The sequence below is a fragment of the Haliotis rubra genome, unplaced genomic scaffold, assembly GCF_003918875.1.
Source record: "Haliotis rubra isolate DU_JTF1 unplaced genomic scaffold, ASM391887v1 Scf10, whole genome shotgun sequence".
NCBI classification, from domain to species: domain Eukaryota; kingdom Metazoa; phylum Mollusca; class Gastropoda; order Lepetellida; family Haliotidae; genus Haliotis; species Haliotis rubra.
The window spans coordinates 569,749-588,084 of NW_025764892.1; the positions used below are offsets into that span (position 1 = coordinate 569,749).

The 18,336-nt window shown below is 40.4% G+C and overlaps 1 protein-coding gene and 1 long non-coding RNA gene across 4 annotated transcripts; one reads left to right on the top strand and one right to left on the bottom strand.

Moving 5' to 3' along the window:
* Nucleotides 1-3,742: 3,742 nt before the first annotated feature.
* On the bottom strand, nt 3,743-7,697 carry LOC124291170 (holotricin-1-like). Of its 2 annotated transcripts, none has more exons than XM_046728136.1 (4): nt 7,565-7,697; nt 5,846-5,857; nt 4,307-4,461; nt 3,743-3,803 (listed from the first exon to the last, which is right to left on the bottom strand). In XM_046728136.1, the coding sequence occupies exons 1-3, from the start codon at nt 7,641-7,643 to the stop codon at nt 4,313-4,315; spliced, it is 240 nt and encodes a 79-aa protein (XP_046584092.1). In that variant the 5' UTR covers nt 7,644-7,697; the 3' UTR covers nt 3,743-3,803; nt 4,307-4,312. The 2 variants fall into 2 exon arrangements, with proteins under 2 accessions (XP_046584092.1, XP_046584163.1); XM_046728207.1 differs by having other exon boundaries at nt 4,303-4,461.
* Nucleotides 7,698-12,785: 5,088 nt separating this feature from the next.
* LOC124266193 lies at nt 12,786-14,586 on the top strand. 2 transcript variants are annotated; one of them, XR_006895661.1, is made up of 2 exons: nt 12,786-13,093; nt 13,868-14,586. It is a non-coding gene; the product is annotated as an uncharacterized LOC124266193 (long non-coding RNA). The 2 variants fall into 2 exon arrangements; XR_006895669.1 differs by having other exon boundaries at nt 12,786-13,088.
* The last annotated feature ends 3,750 nt before the right edge of the window (nt 14,587-18,336 follow it).

An 18,336-nucleotide genomic window follows, 5' to 3' on the forward strand; every position in this document is an offset into this window, starting at 1 on the left:
ACTGTGTCATACAATAGTCACATACAATGCAGCTGGAGGTATAACACTCATACATAATGCACTATTGTCACCATGTCAATGTAAGGCCAAAGGTCTTGTGATATCAGGTTCGATGTTTTTATGTAACCTGCAACATGTTAATAGGGTTGAAATGGGTAGTAATGGTAAGTACTAGAGTACTCGCCTTCAGCTACTCGCGAGTACTCGAGCACTTGCTCTCGAGACTGCAAAGCAGTTGAGGCGAGATCGCGTAAGGTGTCTTAAAACTAGAGGTTCTGAAACGCGTTTTCCTGGTGTTTTGAACAGTTATTACGTCTTTGTTTCAGGGATGTATTTTAAGCTATTGAGATGTGCATTTGTAAAAAATAATCACAACCGTCTGACAGCCCAAGTGTTGTTATGTTATGCGTACGTTATATTTGAAGCCCATTGAATGAGAAATAAACAATGGACCCTTACGTAATCAACGCCATGTAATATGTTCTGATTTATTCTCAAACTGATCAGTAACTGCATGATCTACTGGTATGAATAAATGACCCAAGTTTAAATACAAACTCCGAACTTTAATGCATTGATGACAAACAAGTAGCTTGAAAACAAACCATAATGTTAAAGAACAATCAACCAAATATCCCCAATGAAGTCATCATTGGTTCTGCAAATACCCTTGTTAGAAGTTTGACTTAAAATAATAGGCTAAAATAAACGACTGTTATTTGTTATGTATTTTGGTGTGTTTTTGACATGCACTGTTTAACGCATATATCATGCAACCAGAGTTATCTACTTTGAATATTAAAGTTCAGTTCTACAGTAACATATAATTCAAGTCAAGTTACGTGTGAAAAACGTCAAAAGAGGGTAATCAGTCAACGCTAGCTAATGAGACCAATGGGTTAACGTGGCATATGTAACTAAGATAATGTCATCTGGCATGAAGAGGGTTAATACGCTCTTCCGACGGGAAGAAATACAAGTGATTACATGTACACATTAATTTACGACTGTCAGTTATTTTATAATGTTTGATAATTCGGAGAGCTTTATGTAATCGGTTTGATAATGAATATATCTGAAATTCAGAATTATTACGTTGTACCTGTTAAGAGAAACTGCCTAGGGTAGTCTGCTTTTGAGTTGATGTCGAGGCGGGCAAATGTATCAAATGTAGATTTGTGCTTCATCTTGAAATGGTTTCTCATAGTTGAGGTCGTGCCATCCTTGAATGACACTTTTATGCCACATAACGAGCATTCTGGTTTTAGCTATCCTTTTTAGCTTGAAATGGTCCCCTTGAAATACGATCAGACGTTGGAGCGAGATTGCTCAGCCATGTTGGGACCGACACAACTACATGTGGTGTGAGAGAGTAGATAAGTCTTCTTGGACAAGTACTCCAAATACTACTCGAGTTGTGTTCCTACCCGCCTCGTACTTTAGTACCCCGGTACCCGTTTCAGCCATAAAATATACGGACAGTTTTGTACCTTTTAATGCTTGTTGGCTTTTTAGTTTGGCTCGGATCATTTGGCAATCTAATCACAACCCTTGCTACATGCAGATATTATCTATGTTAGACAGGTCACCAGCTACAATCCTGATTACAATTTACATACAGACAAGTGTTAGTTTGACACAATTATGTCAGTAACCCCGCCGATAATAACACACAGCCAGTGTCCTCGTCAGTGATCACAACGTTTGGACCCAGCCATCCAAACTTGCACCAGCAATAATCCCTCTTTAAGATCCATATACATCACTGGGCCAGATGATCACTACGAAATTTCATCTGTACCGATTTGAAGATACCTTGACAGGAGCGTGACTGAAATATTTTTAACCATAAAATACTTTACATATGACTTGCATTGAATGAAATTCCCACTTGCAGTAAATTATGCTTAGAGCATGTCCCTAAGTGATGTGGATGAGACACTATACAAGTACTCTTAGTATTATCATTAAAATACATTTGCATCAAATACGACAAGCCTTACGCATTGTCTATATATGTATATGACCATATCTGGAATAGGCTTTAAACCTATTTGACACATACGCCTGTACATAGGTGACAGACAGACATTCTTGTTATCTGTGTTCAGTGTGACATGCACCGTCGCAGGCCTGTTCTATCTTTCGTAGGTGACAATTAGGGGCGATGGGGTAGCCTAGTGGTTAAAGCGTTGGCTCGTCACGCCGAAGACCCGGGTTCGAATCCCCACATGGGTACATTGTGTGAAGCCCATTTCTGGTGTCCCCCGCCGTGATATTGCTGGAATATTGCTAAAAGCGGCGTAAAACCAACCCAGTCAGTCAGTAGGTGACAATTTGAATCATCTATGCATGACTATAGTCGGGAGTCTTTCGCATTGCCTATATATGTATATAATCACATCTGGATTAGGAAGTAATTCTGTTTGACACATATGTGTACATGGGTGACAGACAGACATTTCCGTTATCTGCGTGCAGTCTGTCATTACCCTCGAAGGCCTGTGCTATTTTGGATAGGTCACCATTTTGAATATAGGCTGAATATGAACATTTTCTTTAAGTCTTTAATTCATTTTCACTTCATATAGGACTTGAGATGCATGTATAGTGTGACGATGAATTTCTGTATTTATGTGTGTTTATTTCTTGAAGTCCACTGGCCACAGGCCACAGAACATAGGGTAATGACAATAATTTGTACATACTGAATGAAAACGATGCATAAAAAAGGTGAAACATGCACATCAGGTGTGTGATGAATGCTTTGTGAATGAAAACAAAATACAAATTTTGGTAAAAGTGCGCATTTACATTCAAAGGTCATCAATTCAATATATTTACTGTATGTAGAATTAGAATGATATTTAGGCTTTTGGTAAAAAGTGATATTCATTTTCAATTTCATAAGTTCCAAAACGTAGACAGAAGGCACATAGTCGGTCTACTTGTTCTATGTTGAGATATCGTCCCTTCTCAATCATGAGGGTGTGGCAGGAGCATCGGAATCTTGATAGGGCTTGTCTTAAATACTAGTTACTATCAACATGAAGGAGATAATGGTCTATAGTTTGAGATGACTTGAAAAGCGAGTGAGCGTAAAGTTTAGAGTTTGAGTTCATTGGATTGCCAATTCTGATAGAAATGCATCGATATGTCCGACGTTTTTCTTGTGTTTCTTGACATTAGAAGGGTCTATCCATAGCAAACACGCCATCTTGGAGCAAGTACAAGTAGGCAGTAAAGAGTTGTTCCCAACAACGGACAATGTATGACTTAGTTACAACAAATTACCTGATCATTTGTCCTAAGCGCATCGAAATGCCATTCGTCATGCAACAATAGCATGTAACCGTTAAGACACTGACTGTTCAAGGAAGCATGGTAGACCATACACACTTGTATTTGATGGCACTACAAAGGCTCCCCATTGGCAGGGCCAGATGACAAGATTCAGTGACGTTACACGTGGGAATTTGTTAACCCTGTTTCGCGTGATTTTTTACACGTGATTAACGACAAGCATGTGTAGGCAAGGATGTCCTTTAAATTGTTCCCTTAAAATGACGGAATTTCCTTCCTTTTTCATTGTTCAACGTTGATTCCAGCCCATGTAACCTCGAGGGACAGCAAGACTGGCTTCTCTGATGCTGGGAATTGATCACAGATCGTGACAGGCCAATTCTCAAGCCATAAGTAATATAGATCGTATCCTTAATCGTATACAGAACTAAACATGTTGAAAATTGTAAAATATATTTATTCAGGTCACATTGGTAGAGGTGCAGAACTGCCGTGTCAATCTGAAAAGACAGAAATATTTGTTAGTTTTGTCCCTTATTGATGAGTACTGTAAGTCGGTACTCTTTTCTAAGGATTTCATTCTTAGACTCCATATGTGGTATCAAAACAGTGATATTACCAAAAAGATATATTCCTGATAGGATATAATGGGCATTTCCTGTATAGAGGTTTTACATTGAGAGTGGATTTGTTCGAAACAGCCCCATACTGCCAGTATAATTTTGTGGTGTTTTGGGGTGGAGTAGGGCTGGAGGATTTGGCGGCGTGTGCGTGCATGCGTGCGCGCTTGTGTGTGTAAGGGGGTGGAGGGAGGTATTTGGAGGGATAGGGATAGAGCGGGGAGAAGGAGGATGGGATAGAGTGTTGGTGGAGGTCACTTCTGGGGTATCATAATATGATCCGGACAAAGGCGATAATAATACACACTTGCAGTTCAGATTTCGGGGTACTTCTCCCAGAACCTGCGCACACGTCAAGGACTTTTAAAGAAACCAATACTTACTGATGTTTATCGACAGACACAGACGCCACCGCTACAGTGTCCGCCCGAGTGTTTAGTGATAAGGCATTTAGCAGCACAGGCAGAATCACCAATGGAGTTGCCCATGATGGTGAAGGACAGCAGATCGCAGGTGATACGCTTCTCAATCGAAGCAGCTGAAACACATGAATTCTGCCGTATACAGAGCAAAGTTATCAAAATACACGTTATGTACTAATATCTAATCAAAGGCATAACATGTTGAAGCGTGAATGTACTCCTTTAACAACTCTTATACATGATTCGCATGTGTAAGGTTCACCTGGACTGCGAAATGACTTGATCTGTCACATTAGAACTTGTCGGTAATGAAATGGAACGACAGTGCGGCGTTGCAGAGACTCGTCAATATCTTGAGACATTAAATGACTTCAATGGCCTCATTGAGACAAAAGTGCCAAGCCTGCATCAACGCACAAGGTGGCCACACTCGCCACTGACAGTGTGAACCTGAACTCGTGTAAGATATGAACCATTGCCCTTTTCTGCACATTTCTCCATGTGAAGTAATACAGTGGATTTCTGCCTTTCTTTGTCAGATTGACGTTTGCCTCTGAGCACATATGTCTGAGCAACCCATGCTTGTTGTAAAAGGCGACTCACGGGATCGAGTGATCAGGCTCACTGTCTTGGTTCATGCATGTAATTCATACATACATACATACAAATACTTGTATATCGCCAATATCCCTAATCCGCTCAAAGGCGCTCTGGCTCTAAGATGGTCTAGATATCACATAGAGTTCAAATGCTTCAGCAAAGAGACACGTCTGCAGATTTGATTTAAACACAGCTAAACACAGTATCTCTATTGCGTAGATCGATGCTCATGATTTTGATCACTAGGTAGTCTGGTCCAGACTCGATTATTTACAGACCGCCGCCATATAGTTGGAATATTTCTGAGTGCAGCGTTAAGCATCAAACAAATCATGACACATATGTCGATATGTGGCCAGATTCATTAACTAGGTGGTATACATACAATCCAGTTACATCGTACGCTTCACTTTGGAAACGCCGTATAATGCAGGAAAGCATAAAAAATAAGTTTCATTGCGTTGAGTAGAGAAGGTTGAATTCTGACTGAAAAGGAGAATGGCTGATCCCTGTCTCTGACGTATGATACGGAGTGTCGTATACAATGACTTCATCTCGAGTTTTACGTAATGGCTGATGCGCTGTATCTCAGACACCAAAGGTCTCAAAAGATATTGATTCCATTAACGGGGTGCTATGGCTATGGGCTTCGTTATCAGGCTCTCTTCATCTATGTTGTGTGCATACAGATAGATTACGCTGATCACACCAAATGTGTGTAATGCGTTGATTACTCTCGCGTTCAATAAAGCAGTTGTTTGTTGGCTCGTTTCATATATTCATGACCTATAAAATACATTTAAATGAAACGTTACCATATTTTCTAAATGCCTTTATCAGCAGATAAGATAATAGTAACTATTCTTTTGAAATACGGATAATGTAACTCTGATTACTTACCATCGGCCATTGCTGTAATGAAAATAATAGGTTGAATAAAACACTTGTAGAAAATAAGATCGGTATAGTAACCTATAGTTATACTATGACCAGAAATTATTGAGAATTTTAGGAATATGCTTAATTGGATTTCTAGTATATACAACCTTGACCAGCTATCAAGTGCCTGGTTTCATTCAAGAGAGACAACTCCGTTAATCCTTTTTCATTAGTTTGTGAAGAGTTTTCCCCCTTTGTTTACTTGCTAGCAGACGACATTTTCAGTGATCCTCAGTATGGATGATTTAGAGAAGAGGAAGTTGATTTTAGAGTATTATAACAAGGACATCAGATCAGCTAAAGTGATTTCAAGTAGAACAGGCATCCCTTTGTCCACTGTTTATCGTGTTTTGAAAAATATTGCAAATGGATATGGCATTAAGCACCAGGGAGGCGCAGGTAGGCCAGAAAATTGACTGTCGGTGACAGAAGGCGGTTTGGTATTCTTGTTTCTAACAACAAACGAAGGAGTTTAGAAAACTTAAGGCTGGATATGATTGATAGAGGTACTGTGGCTGTCTGTAAGGAGACAATTAGAACTGAGCTCCATGCAATGGGTTGGCAGAAAAGTCGAGGAATTCCATCACCGATCATGAAACCCGAACAAAAGGAGTGAAAGGTTGAACACGTGCTTACAGCATAGAAATTTTAACTGGGACAATGTGATTTTCTTTGTGGCTGTTTCCTAATACACTGAAATTCTGGACCAAACAAACTGAAAAACCTTTGCATCAGCGCCCAAAGTACAGTCCTAAATTTAACGTGTGGGGTGGCATATGTCTGTTAGGGCAACGCCCCTCTGTGTATTTGAAGGGAATATGAACAGTGAGCGGTACACAGATATTCTCGAGGGTCATTTACTTCCATCTGCTCACGTGTTCTATGGAAATGTTTGGATTTTCCAGCAGGACAACGACCCAAGGCATCGTTCAAAGCATTCACAGGCCTGGTTTCGGACCCAAAATATGACATTATTAGATTGGCCAAGCTATAGCCCTGACCTAAATCCAATAGAAAATGTTTCGGGACTTATGAAGGAAAGTGTCAATAAGAAAAATCTGACAAATATTGCTGAAATGAAAGAAGAGGTGGTCCGATATTGGGACAGCATGGACCACGACTTTCTAACTTCTTTGATCAGTAGTATGCCCCGCCGCATTGAAGGCTGCATTGCTGCCCTTGGTGACTTGACAACATACTAACTGTTCACCTGTCTTTGAATCTGGAGTTATGTTCTGCTAATATTCACATTTAATACGTGAGTAATGAATGAAAAAACTAAAAAATTACAATCTTTAAATTCTCAATATTTTCTGGTTGTACTGTAAATAGAGCAAGCTTAATAACAGAACTTTAAATGCATATTTGTGTTTTGTGAATGTATTGTTGTCTTTTTACAATAATATTATCTAAACCCATATTCTGTTCATGAATTTAAATAAATTTAAATAATTAGGGTTTAGTGCTGCCTTGAGCGTCAATTCAGTTGCGTGGTCCGATATATATTGATGAAAAGCTTATTGGTTTGGTGACCAAAATGAGCATGTTGCGGTCAGAAAATCATTTTGATGTGCCAACAATCAGAGACACGAAGCACTGTGGACTGCAGCGCCTAAGATCTCTGGGCCCTGTCACCTCAATAAACAGACTGTGGGTACAAAGGAATCTAAATTTACCTACCGACGATCACAACAACCAAACACAGCAGAAGCAGTTTCATGTTGACTTCAGTAATCTTGTTTCTTAATATGGCAACCATCCAGTGATCCTTTTATATGTTCTTTACTTCAAGGGATAGTCTGTGAGTTGACAGCTGCAAGAGCAATTAAATGCATGTTTGTATGAACAGGATATATCCAGATATCTGTGAGCAAAGTGCACAAAGCCCAAATCAAAACCATAGGTTCCCACACAACTAGAAAGAGATAAGGTCGTGTATTGCACATAGTGTGAACAATTTCTTTAATATGTTTACTTTGAAATGTAACCATAAACTCTATATGTCCACATCCATATGAAGTATCTGTGAAAAGCAGGATCACTGGTACAACTGCATGTGTTTTGGATTCACTACCAAATAGTGATGATAAATGGTTAGCGTATCCTAAGGTATCCGGCACCGGTCATAAGCACTTGCAAGTACAAAAAAAATAAGCAATATACTAGGCCTGTGAAAGTGGCATTCATCCTTGACTCCTAGCCAGTCAAGATCTTTTAGAGTTATATGGGAAATCAACTGAATGAAGATTTCTGATTCACTTAATGTGTTCAAATTATTTTGAGTTTTCAAATGACTAGTGAGTGGTCCTCACAATAAGTGACAAAGGCATAGAGAAATCAGTCTGGTGACACATACATACCTTTACTTTATTTCACAAAGTGGCATTATAGTAAGTACCTCCTGGGACAGCAAGTGGCATCAACACAACTACATCAAGGGGATAAACCATGTTTGCCTATATTGCAGGAGTTAAAAGGACTGTGATTTATATAGAATTATGAAATGCGTATTTACATTGGTATCGTATAGATGCTCACGTTTTTCACTTTGGTATGTTGAAAGGACCTTGTATGCCTGGTTCAGAATGGTCTTCTATCAAGAGACAATAGACAGAAATTCAAGAAGATCCACGAGAAACTTATTCACCTCTGGACACAGTACACAGACAAGAAACTCTCCACAAGTTCAGTCCTGTCCAAGGCAGCTACTTGCTATCGTCATTGAAGGACGTCACCTGATCCAACACAGCCAATATGGACTCAGTTTGATATAATTATTCAAACAATCTTAATATTCTGTTTCGAGACAATACATAAATAAATAGAATATTATTTATAATTGTTAATAATAATATTTTATTGCTGGGGTGAAACAACCTCTAAATGGGGCGAAACTGTATGGGGTGAAACTGTATGGGGTGAAGCTGTGCTGGGGTGAACGTGTTTTGGATGAAATGGCCCCGTACGGTTCATACGTACTAACACATAATGGTGACCAATTGTGAGATGTATACACTGGTCAGCAACGCAAACATTCATTGTCCAATCCAATGTCTATTGAGGTACTCTGATGAAGCCCTGTTATCGTGACATTCACGACATATTTATTAAGGTAAATCCAGAGCTGACACAGAAACCAAGTCAAGACTTTATTTCACAGAATGGTATTGCAACCTACCCATCTCAAATATCCAAGGTGTTATTAACCAAATCCTTATTACTCAGTGACATGGAAGATGGGCTTCGACAGAAAATAAACTCAACCAAAAGTAGTTGGGTAAAATATATACAGAGATGAAGCTTTTCAGCCATATTTCCAATCATGGTTTACTTGTTCCTTTAATGGGTGACGATGTTCAACTGTGTATTCCTTATACTGTGCTTTCCACTGAGTATCAATCTCTTCTGGCGGAAGAAACAGAAACTGCACTCATCAGAAAATCGAATTACAGTTTAACTTTCGGTCTTTGCACGTACGTCATACTAAGGTTTACAAACGTGTAATTTAGCTTTTTTGAAAGATATCCACAGTGTGCTTGTTTTAACAAAATGTAGTTTTATCGTTAGTAGTCACTTTTTAATTGCCTGGCTTGTGTTGTAGTGATGATTGTCGTGATGATCGTTGTCATCACGTTTTCCCTGGGTTGTAGTAGTACAATTGTAGTAGTACATTTTGCTATGCATGACAACGACACTGCTGATGTGGTGTTAAGCGGGATTGGACAGCTCGCCTACGAAATTTGGCATTGTCATAATCGAAAAGTCACAAGTAGTGACCAATATGATCAGTTCTGGCCCGAAATAGTGGACTTTCATCAGGAGCTGCCAAGACCACGCTCAAACATGTTCCTATAATTCAACAGGGTGGTGATAATCTTTTTCATAATCATTTCTCGTATTATCTAATTAAATAAGGCACTTCCTTAGATATGTAATCATCCAGTCCGAAAGGTTAGAATCATTCCATCCTGGTAAACCAATCATCTTTACATTCGCACATCAATGGTTCGTGATAAACTACAGGTGGAAAGCTGAATCAGTTCCCAGACTTGTATCTATAAATGTTGATAGTCGAAAGTCTTTGCAACTCATTGTTGTGTGGAGTAACATAGAAGTATCTGGTGGTATATGTAACTCTTGCTGCCATTGCAGGTGAGAATATTTCAACTGTCACAAGATTGGCCATACATAATAGTTTCAACCAATAGATGATTTTGCAAGAATACATTTCATCTCTATTCACAAGGTACCGTCAGTCACTGTGTACAATAAAAGTGGTGTATTATTTCAGATCTCACATTCTATCTACAATTTTCGATTATCTACGACGTTTTACAGGAAAACGAGAATGCTTGCTCTCTCTCTCTCTCTCTCTCTCTCTCTCTCTCTCTCTCTCTCTCTCTCTCTCGAGAGAGAGAGAGAGAGGAAATGTGATGCATGTATTAAATATGTACCATAATGGTAAACACCATGATGGAAACACCATCATATGATTTTTGCAAGCCTAAGGGTTAGAACATATATAACATATTTTTTAATGAATAAATCATAACCAAGTGTTGTAACACATACTTTATATGTATACTCCTAAGATCAAAATGACAGAAATAGGATGAAAAGGATATTAAAACTGCATGTGGTTGTTACTAGCTCGGTCTGATAATCGTACAATAAAGGTAAAATGGACAATTCCTTTACCACCGTTTTGTTCACCTGAACTAGACATAATTTCGACATATTCCTGTTTTGTTTTGTTCAGGTGACGATTGCTTGTATTTGCAGGTGTGCTTCCGATATCGCAGGTGATGTTTGCCTTTTCCGCGAACACCCGGTGTCATCACTGATTTTCAGTTGTCCACACTATTTTGCCCTTTACACCAACTGGAATTATTTCTGAGGATAGTAGACCCGTGAAGGTCGGGTTAGAATGAATCTTCAGTAACTCATGCTTGTCGTAAGAGGCGATAACGTGATCGAGTGGTCGGGCTCGCTGGCTTGTTTGACACATGTCATCGGTTTCCAATTGCGTAGATCGATGCTCATGATGTTGATCACTGGATTGTCTGATCCAGACTCGATTATTTACAGACCGCCGCCATATAGCTGGAATATTGCTGAGTGCGGCGTAAAGCGAAACTCACTCACTCACTCTGAGGATAGTAAAGACTCTATATTCTTTAGCTCTGGCATTTTATATACTTATACTTATGTAAAGTTAGAACAAGGGTGCTGATTGTAGAAGCATAACAATGGGACATCCCCTTATGCGACATGAATATGGATATTGTTATAAGGTAAAAATGCTTCCCAAAAACCATGAGAGAATTACATCAGATTCGTATATAGATTTGCAGTTTTGCTCATGAGTCATAACGGTTAGGCACGGTATGGAGACGGAAAGTTTCCATAGAATGGCGTTTAGCCGTAGGCTATGGAAAGAGAGACAGAACACATTTGTTGTGAAAGACATAACAGATTAATCTTACATTGAAACAAACAACAAAGGGGAGAGTGACCGAACGATTCTTACCGGTACTTTTCCAATCGTAATATCCATGAGTGCAAGGTCGGATACAGGCTAACCGAATCAAAACGATTAGTTGAAACATGTGATCAAGATCAGGCCAGCCTCGAACCATATAAAAGACAGGTTGGGCACTGAGAGAGTGGTGCGCGCTTTTTAGTGACGGAAGCCAGTCCACGCCACTCAGTTAGTTACCCCGTGTCGTACGAACCTGCCCTGTCTGATGTTGAAGTTGTAGTTAGAGAGATGGACTGAGACAAAGTAAAACTATGTGAGTATAAACTTGGTGTTGCGTTTATCTTTGAATGTATGTGTGCCAGTACATGAATGTTATGTGGTTAATTAGAAGTCACGGTCGTCCGAACCCTCACTCCTTGACTTAGCATCCTGCAACGGACCAAGCGAGTGGAGCGCCAAAGCTACCATCTCCCCGAACAATGTGGAACGACCATAATTAATAGGTAACTGTAGTAGGGTTTACTAACACCCAAACGCCAGTTACGACAATATGCATATCTCCCGTGCATTAAGATTTACCTATATAATGATGAGTATGTATATATAGGTAGATGATGATCCTCTTGTTTCCCTCCTGAGAAGCAGACTATTGATAAAAGAGTATTTAGACATGTGCATACACATCACATTGCAGGCATACATCGTGACGTGGAACGTTGGGTTGGCCTAGTGATTAAAGCGTTCGCTCGTCACGCTTCCCCACATTGGTACCACGTGTGTTCTGGCGTCCTCCACCTGAATACAGTGATACTGCCAAAGACGGTGTGAAACCACACTCACCTAAAGATGACATAATTTGGTCACCTTCTTATGTAATAGACATATGTACTAAACGTCAAACAGTATACATCACAGGAAGAGAAAGTGCGATTTCAGAAGGTTTATTTCACAGAAGGATTACGCGTGTACACGATTATCCTTTGGCAACATCTGAAACAAAACAAAGCTATTTTATCTTGTAGTTACATAAGTTAATTGTAAAGTATATACTTCCTTTGATTGCTTAAACGACGTATTGAACATAACCTCAACCTATTTATAACAGGAATACCCCAAAAGGTCCCCACTGAGCATCCTCTTGTGATGAATGACGTTTTCAAATAATATTCCTCACTTCTAATCCCATGCTTACTAACGATTAACGCCCTGAGAGCGGAAGGTCGCGGGTTCGATACCCGACCGCGTCATAACAAAAGACGTTAAAATATGGTACTTGTTGGTCCCTGCCTGGCGCTCGGCATTAATGGGTACAACAAGGACTGGTCGGCTCGGAGTCAGTATAATGTGTCTAAGTGGGGTATTCATGCTTCACTGCAGCATGGTACCTCAGTGGGTTAGCACTATAAAACCAGCTTCAGTCTGGGCTAGTACAAGCAGCCGTACATACCCATACACACGCATGCACGTCTTCATATGAGTGAAATATTCTCAAGCACGACGTGAAACTCAATTCACCTCACCTCACCTCACCTCACTTACGATTAACGACAGACACAGACGCCCCCGCTGCAATGTCCACCAGAGTGTCCAAGAGTGAGGCAATGAGCAGCACAGGCAGAATCACCTAAGGAGTTGCCCATGATCTGGAGGGACAGCAGGTCGCAGGTGACGCGCTTCTGGATGGAAGCAGCTGCAATACACGTCGGCAATAGCTGCACAATGGTTAGGTATACATATTTCTTTTATGGAAAGTGATTCTAGCAACGTCCAAGCAATATCACGACGCGACAATGCGACAACGCAACATATTTTTACTTTGAAAATTGTCGCTATGTCGCCCTTTTGGAGGAATAGAAACAATATTATTCAAAACGCGACACGCGACATGCGACAATGCGACAAATGGGCGAAATGTCGCATTGTCGCGATTTGGTTAATTTTGCCTCATTTTGCTTGTATTTGAGAGGGCGACAACGCGACAATGCGACAACGCGACAATGTCCCTTCCAGGATTCCATACAGGACAGGGACACTACAAATGGATGTGGCATTGTAACCATTTTTGGAACTGTACCCGGGGTTTAACCAGTTTAAGCACAAGACTACTCCACAGACCCATTTATAGATAATGCTGATAGTTTGAAGAGTGGATGACCTTTGCTTTTATAAAAGTCTTGAGATACACCTTCCACACAGAAACAATTCAATGTGTAATTCATGTACGAATTTTTCTCTTTTTAGAAGAAATAACATCTTTTATTATTTTATACAAAACATATCTCCAAAATGCACTGATCATTGTACAGTTTAGTCACTTATACAATAGTTCGCCAAAAGGTGAACATATTCTATCCCTGTCATGCCATCCATCACAAAAACATGCACAGACAAGCCAATTATTGCTCTAAAATGTTCATAGGGACAAGTAATAAGATTACAGAAACGATAATGGTGTGGTTGAAATATATTTTGTTCATACTCTTTATTTGTTTTTTGTTTAGTTTATACTGAATCATCATTGAGAGAAAAACATAACCTGAATCAACTTACCATCGGACATGCCTGAAACAAAAAGGATAAATACATTAAGTGAAGAGTGATTTCAGCAAAAATGATCTTTTCTACTACAAATCAAAGTGACCCCTTCCACGAAACATGTTTTTGCATCATGGGAATTTCGCTTGGAATGGAATGGATGGTAGATGTCCATTGTTTGAATGTAAAACATCGAGACATTGCTTGAGTTTAACGTCGCTTTGAGCAGCATCACATCATATCCAACACAAGAAGATTGCCTCTCAATTTCGCAACCATTACGTAAGTAGTCCAGGGTTCTAACATTATGGTGTTGAAGCGATTCACAGGTCCACGTCTTATTTAAGATGTGTATAGACTGGGAGTGGACACGTTTTTAGGACTAATAAAAATGATTTTGCAAAATTAATTCCTATTAGGCTACTGAATTAATACAAGTCTAACACATCTCACCCACTCTCTACTTACCAACAAAGGCGATGACCAGACAAAGAAGAAGGAATTTCATTTCGATGTGAGCAAGGATCTCAGTACAATCCTTTGTCAGATTTTCCTTTTATATCTTTGATGGCAGGGATAGGCTGAGACATGACAGGTGGACGGGCAGACACTTCTCTGACAAAGACTGTCATGTTCAAGATCCAAGGTCCAGTACGTTATCTCTTAAATAAAAGAGGGTAGCTTTTGAATGTGTTTACCATTTTATCACCTGGCGGCCCAACGATCGTGTTTACAAATCTCGGTTTTGCCATAATTCAGTTTCTTGGTGTGTCCATACATGTACACGTACTCACGGGTTACACCACAGTTACAAACGTCAATGTCCTGCATCACTTCGGGCTTTCCTTCATCCGTGATGTAACTGAAATACAGTTCCACGAAAGTTACTCAGTCGTTCTAATGTACTGGATTGTGCTCGTCATGCTGTAATTCTAGAGGATGATGGTGCTCGTCATGCAATAATTCTAGAGGTCATTCCCATAAAGATGCTGTTGTAGAGAAGCCAATAATGACGTCGCTGTGAACATTACCACAACGTGTCTAAGACTATATACCCCACTATCCTGTGTAATAAGGTACAAACACGTTGCCTTTGGTCAACCTGGTTGACGTAATATGAGTATCCAGCATGAATGTGGAATCAAAAGTAGTTTGTCGCGTTTGTTTGTTTGTTGTTTAAGCCGCATTCAGCAATATTCCAACTATATGGCGACCATCTGTAAATAATCGAGTCTGGACCAGACAATCCAGTGATCAACAGCATGAGCATCGATCTACGCTAATGGGAGATGGCATGTGTTAACCAAGCCAGCGAGGCTGACCACCTTATCCTATTAGTCGCCTCCTACGAGAAGCGACCGCCTCCGTGGTGTAGTGGTTAGAGCGTCCGCCCGGAGAGCGGAAGGTCGCGGGTTCGATCCCCGACCGCGTCCTAACAAAATACGTTAAAATATGGTACTTGTTTGTCCCTGCCTGGCGCTCGGTATTAATGGGTACAACAAGGACTGGTCAGCTCGGAGTCAGTATAATGTGTCTGAGTGGGATATTCATGCTTCACTGCGGCATGGTATCTTAATGGGCTAGCACTATAAAACCAGCTTCAGTCTGGGCTAGTACAAGCAGCCGCACATACACATACACACGCATGCACGTCGTCATATGAGCGAAATATTCTCAAGCACGACGTTAAACCCAATTTCAGCTCACCTCACCTCCTACGAGAAGCATGGGTTGCTGAAGTCCAATTCTACCCGGATCATAACTGGTCTCATTTGTTACGAATGTCAAATATGGTCATTACTGAATATCGGATAATGAACTTTCAAAATAAATAGGAAGGTTCGGGTCACTCTGCCAGAGTAAGTTCCATGCATGTTAGACAAAAGAACTGTCCATGTTCTAACCCTTTTTGATGTATTTGATGTGACATATGCCACACCTGACACTTTATCACAGTTTTACAGATTTACAATTCTCTTTGCATATGCTTAGCAACTTCACCTGGCGGCCGTTTATCCATCTTGGTTTTGTTTACATACTGAAAACACACCTCACCCATTCTTCACTCTATTTGATTATACCAGATGTTCGTGTAAGAAAGTTTATTGTATTTTAGGCCACCGTTCCACAGACAAAATATACAAAATACATTAACTTAGTAAAAAGCCTTGTTTACATGCACCCCTTTTGCCCCCGGGGGTAAAATACCCCATGGGGTAAAAATACCCCTGAGAGGTAAATTGTGTCGTATAAACGGGGAGGTAAATTATCCCCCACGGGGGTATTCTGCCCCTGTTCAAGCAGTGGAGGAAATTCAGTTACCCCCGGGGGTATTCTACTCCCTGGGGGCAAAAGTGTCATGTAAACGGTCTATGACAGACCACCAGGGGTACATTTGTACACCCTTCCACTCTTTCGTATAATGGAATGGTTTTCCAGGAAATATAGACATGCATTTTGTCGGTATGGACTAGTTTGCTAAACCTAATGAAGATATTGAAGCAAGGCAGGTTGAGTTGGAAAAGAAACAAATTGAGCTGGAAATGAGAAAAATGACGAGAGAAAGAAAACAGAGAGTTTGCACTTAGGAAACCGGATAAAGGAGACAGACAGAAAGCTTCTGACAGTGAACATCAATTGCGTATGCTACAGTTCATCATGAACACCATATGCCAATCCATCATCCATCCAATGTCCAACATTCTTGTCCAGTGGTATCAACTTGACCTTGTGGTCCTTGGTCGCCATTACGTATCTCAACCTCATCCAGCCAGTCAGGGTTGAACATGTGGTCTGATTCACACATGTTATGCGCCTACATCTTCCTTTGAAGCGTCCAAATATATTTTCAATGACCATCCGGGCACTGCTGAAGCGGAAGTTGAAGTATGACTTCTCATCTGACTGGGTTTCTCTGTTGCCGTAAGGTGTTAAGAGTTAGTGAGAGATAAGATAGGCCGGATCTGCAGTGATGACGACATGCATGTCACCATCATTGTTAATAGTGCCCACTCTTTTATTCCACTCTGGGGACTGTGGTAAGATGGGACACCATCTGCTGAAGCTTTGAATCCTGAATTAGAGAATGGAATCATGAACTCTACCTGGCCGCCTGATGCACACATTTGTAAACTAGTACTTGTCATCACATACAGAGAGCACGATTACTTAGTACCATCCTTTTCTGTTCATGTTGTCGGTGTAAAACTGTTGCGGAGCACTGATCGGGCTATGTGTTGCATCTATAGCGCCAGCACAGATAGGAAGTTTCAATTTGTCCAGAAACCCTGATATCACTTTTTCGTTAGCTCTTCGCCTATAGCAAACTTCACAATATCAGGAAACACGTTTGTACAAGTGGCATAACACACTTCATGTACTACACAACAAACTGTTGACCTGTGAATCCCAAACAGTATATTGCCACTGCTACTCGAATCTTTTTGAATGTGAAGATGGAACTTTTCACAGAGGCGCTGGAACATGTCCCTTGACGTTCTGACGTTTTCCTTACACCGAGTTTCATAAAAACGTGGTACAGTTACTTCCCACCAATATCTACTCCTTACCTTTTCTCTAGTGATGAACCCACGCACAAAGTTTGGACGAATCTCTTACGTTTTCTAGATTTGGACAAACGTATAAATTAATCCATGGTTATAGAGAAGTTACAAGAAATATCAATACCCTCCCCACCATGTAAACGCAGGCGCACAATTCTGCCCTTTGCCCCTGTGGGTAAATTTACCCCCTGGGGCAAAATACCCATGGGGGTAAAATAACCATGGGGGTAAAAGGGGTGCATGTAAACAAGGTTTTAAAGTAAAGCTGCGTTTACATGACACCTATTTGCCCCATTTTCTACCTTCATTGATCATTAATTCTGGTATTTTACCCCCGTGGGCTAATTTACCCCCAGGGGCAAAGGGCAAAAGAATTTGCGTTTACATGGGTTTTAAGACAGGGGTGGGTATTCATCATTCTCATTTCAATCTGACCATGGACAGGTACAGGCGGCTGTCAAAGAAAAGTAGAAGAAACAGATTTTTGCAAGTTATGGTGTTACGTGTGACATCCACATTACACAGTGAGCGAAGTGTATGGGAACGAGAAAGAAGTCGACACTGGTGGGAAGTGACAGTACAGACATTTGATGATGATCGTTGGAGAGAGAACTTCCGGATGTCAAAGGCAATGTTCAATCTTCTCTGTCAAAAACTGCGACAACATCTTGAAAAACAATCCAGAATTCGCCAAGCTCTTTGTCTTGAACACAGAGTCGCAGTTGCAGTATATTTTCTCGCTACAACAGGAGAATATCGCACCATCGCCAATCTTTTTGGAATACACAAGTCCACTGTGTGCTGCATTGTGCATGAGGTGTGTAATGCCATTTACACACGCATATTCCCAGCTGTGGTCAAGTTCCCTCAAG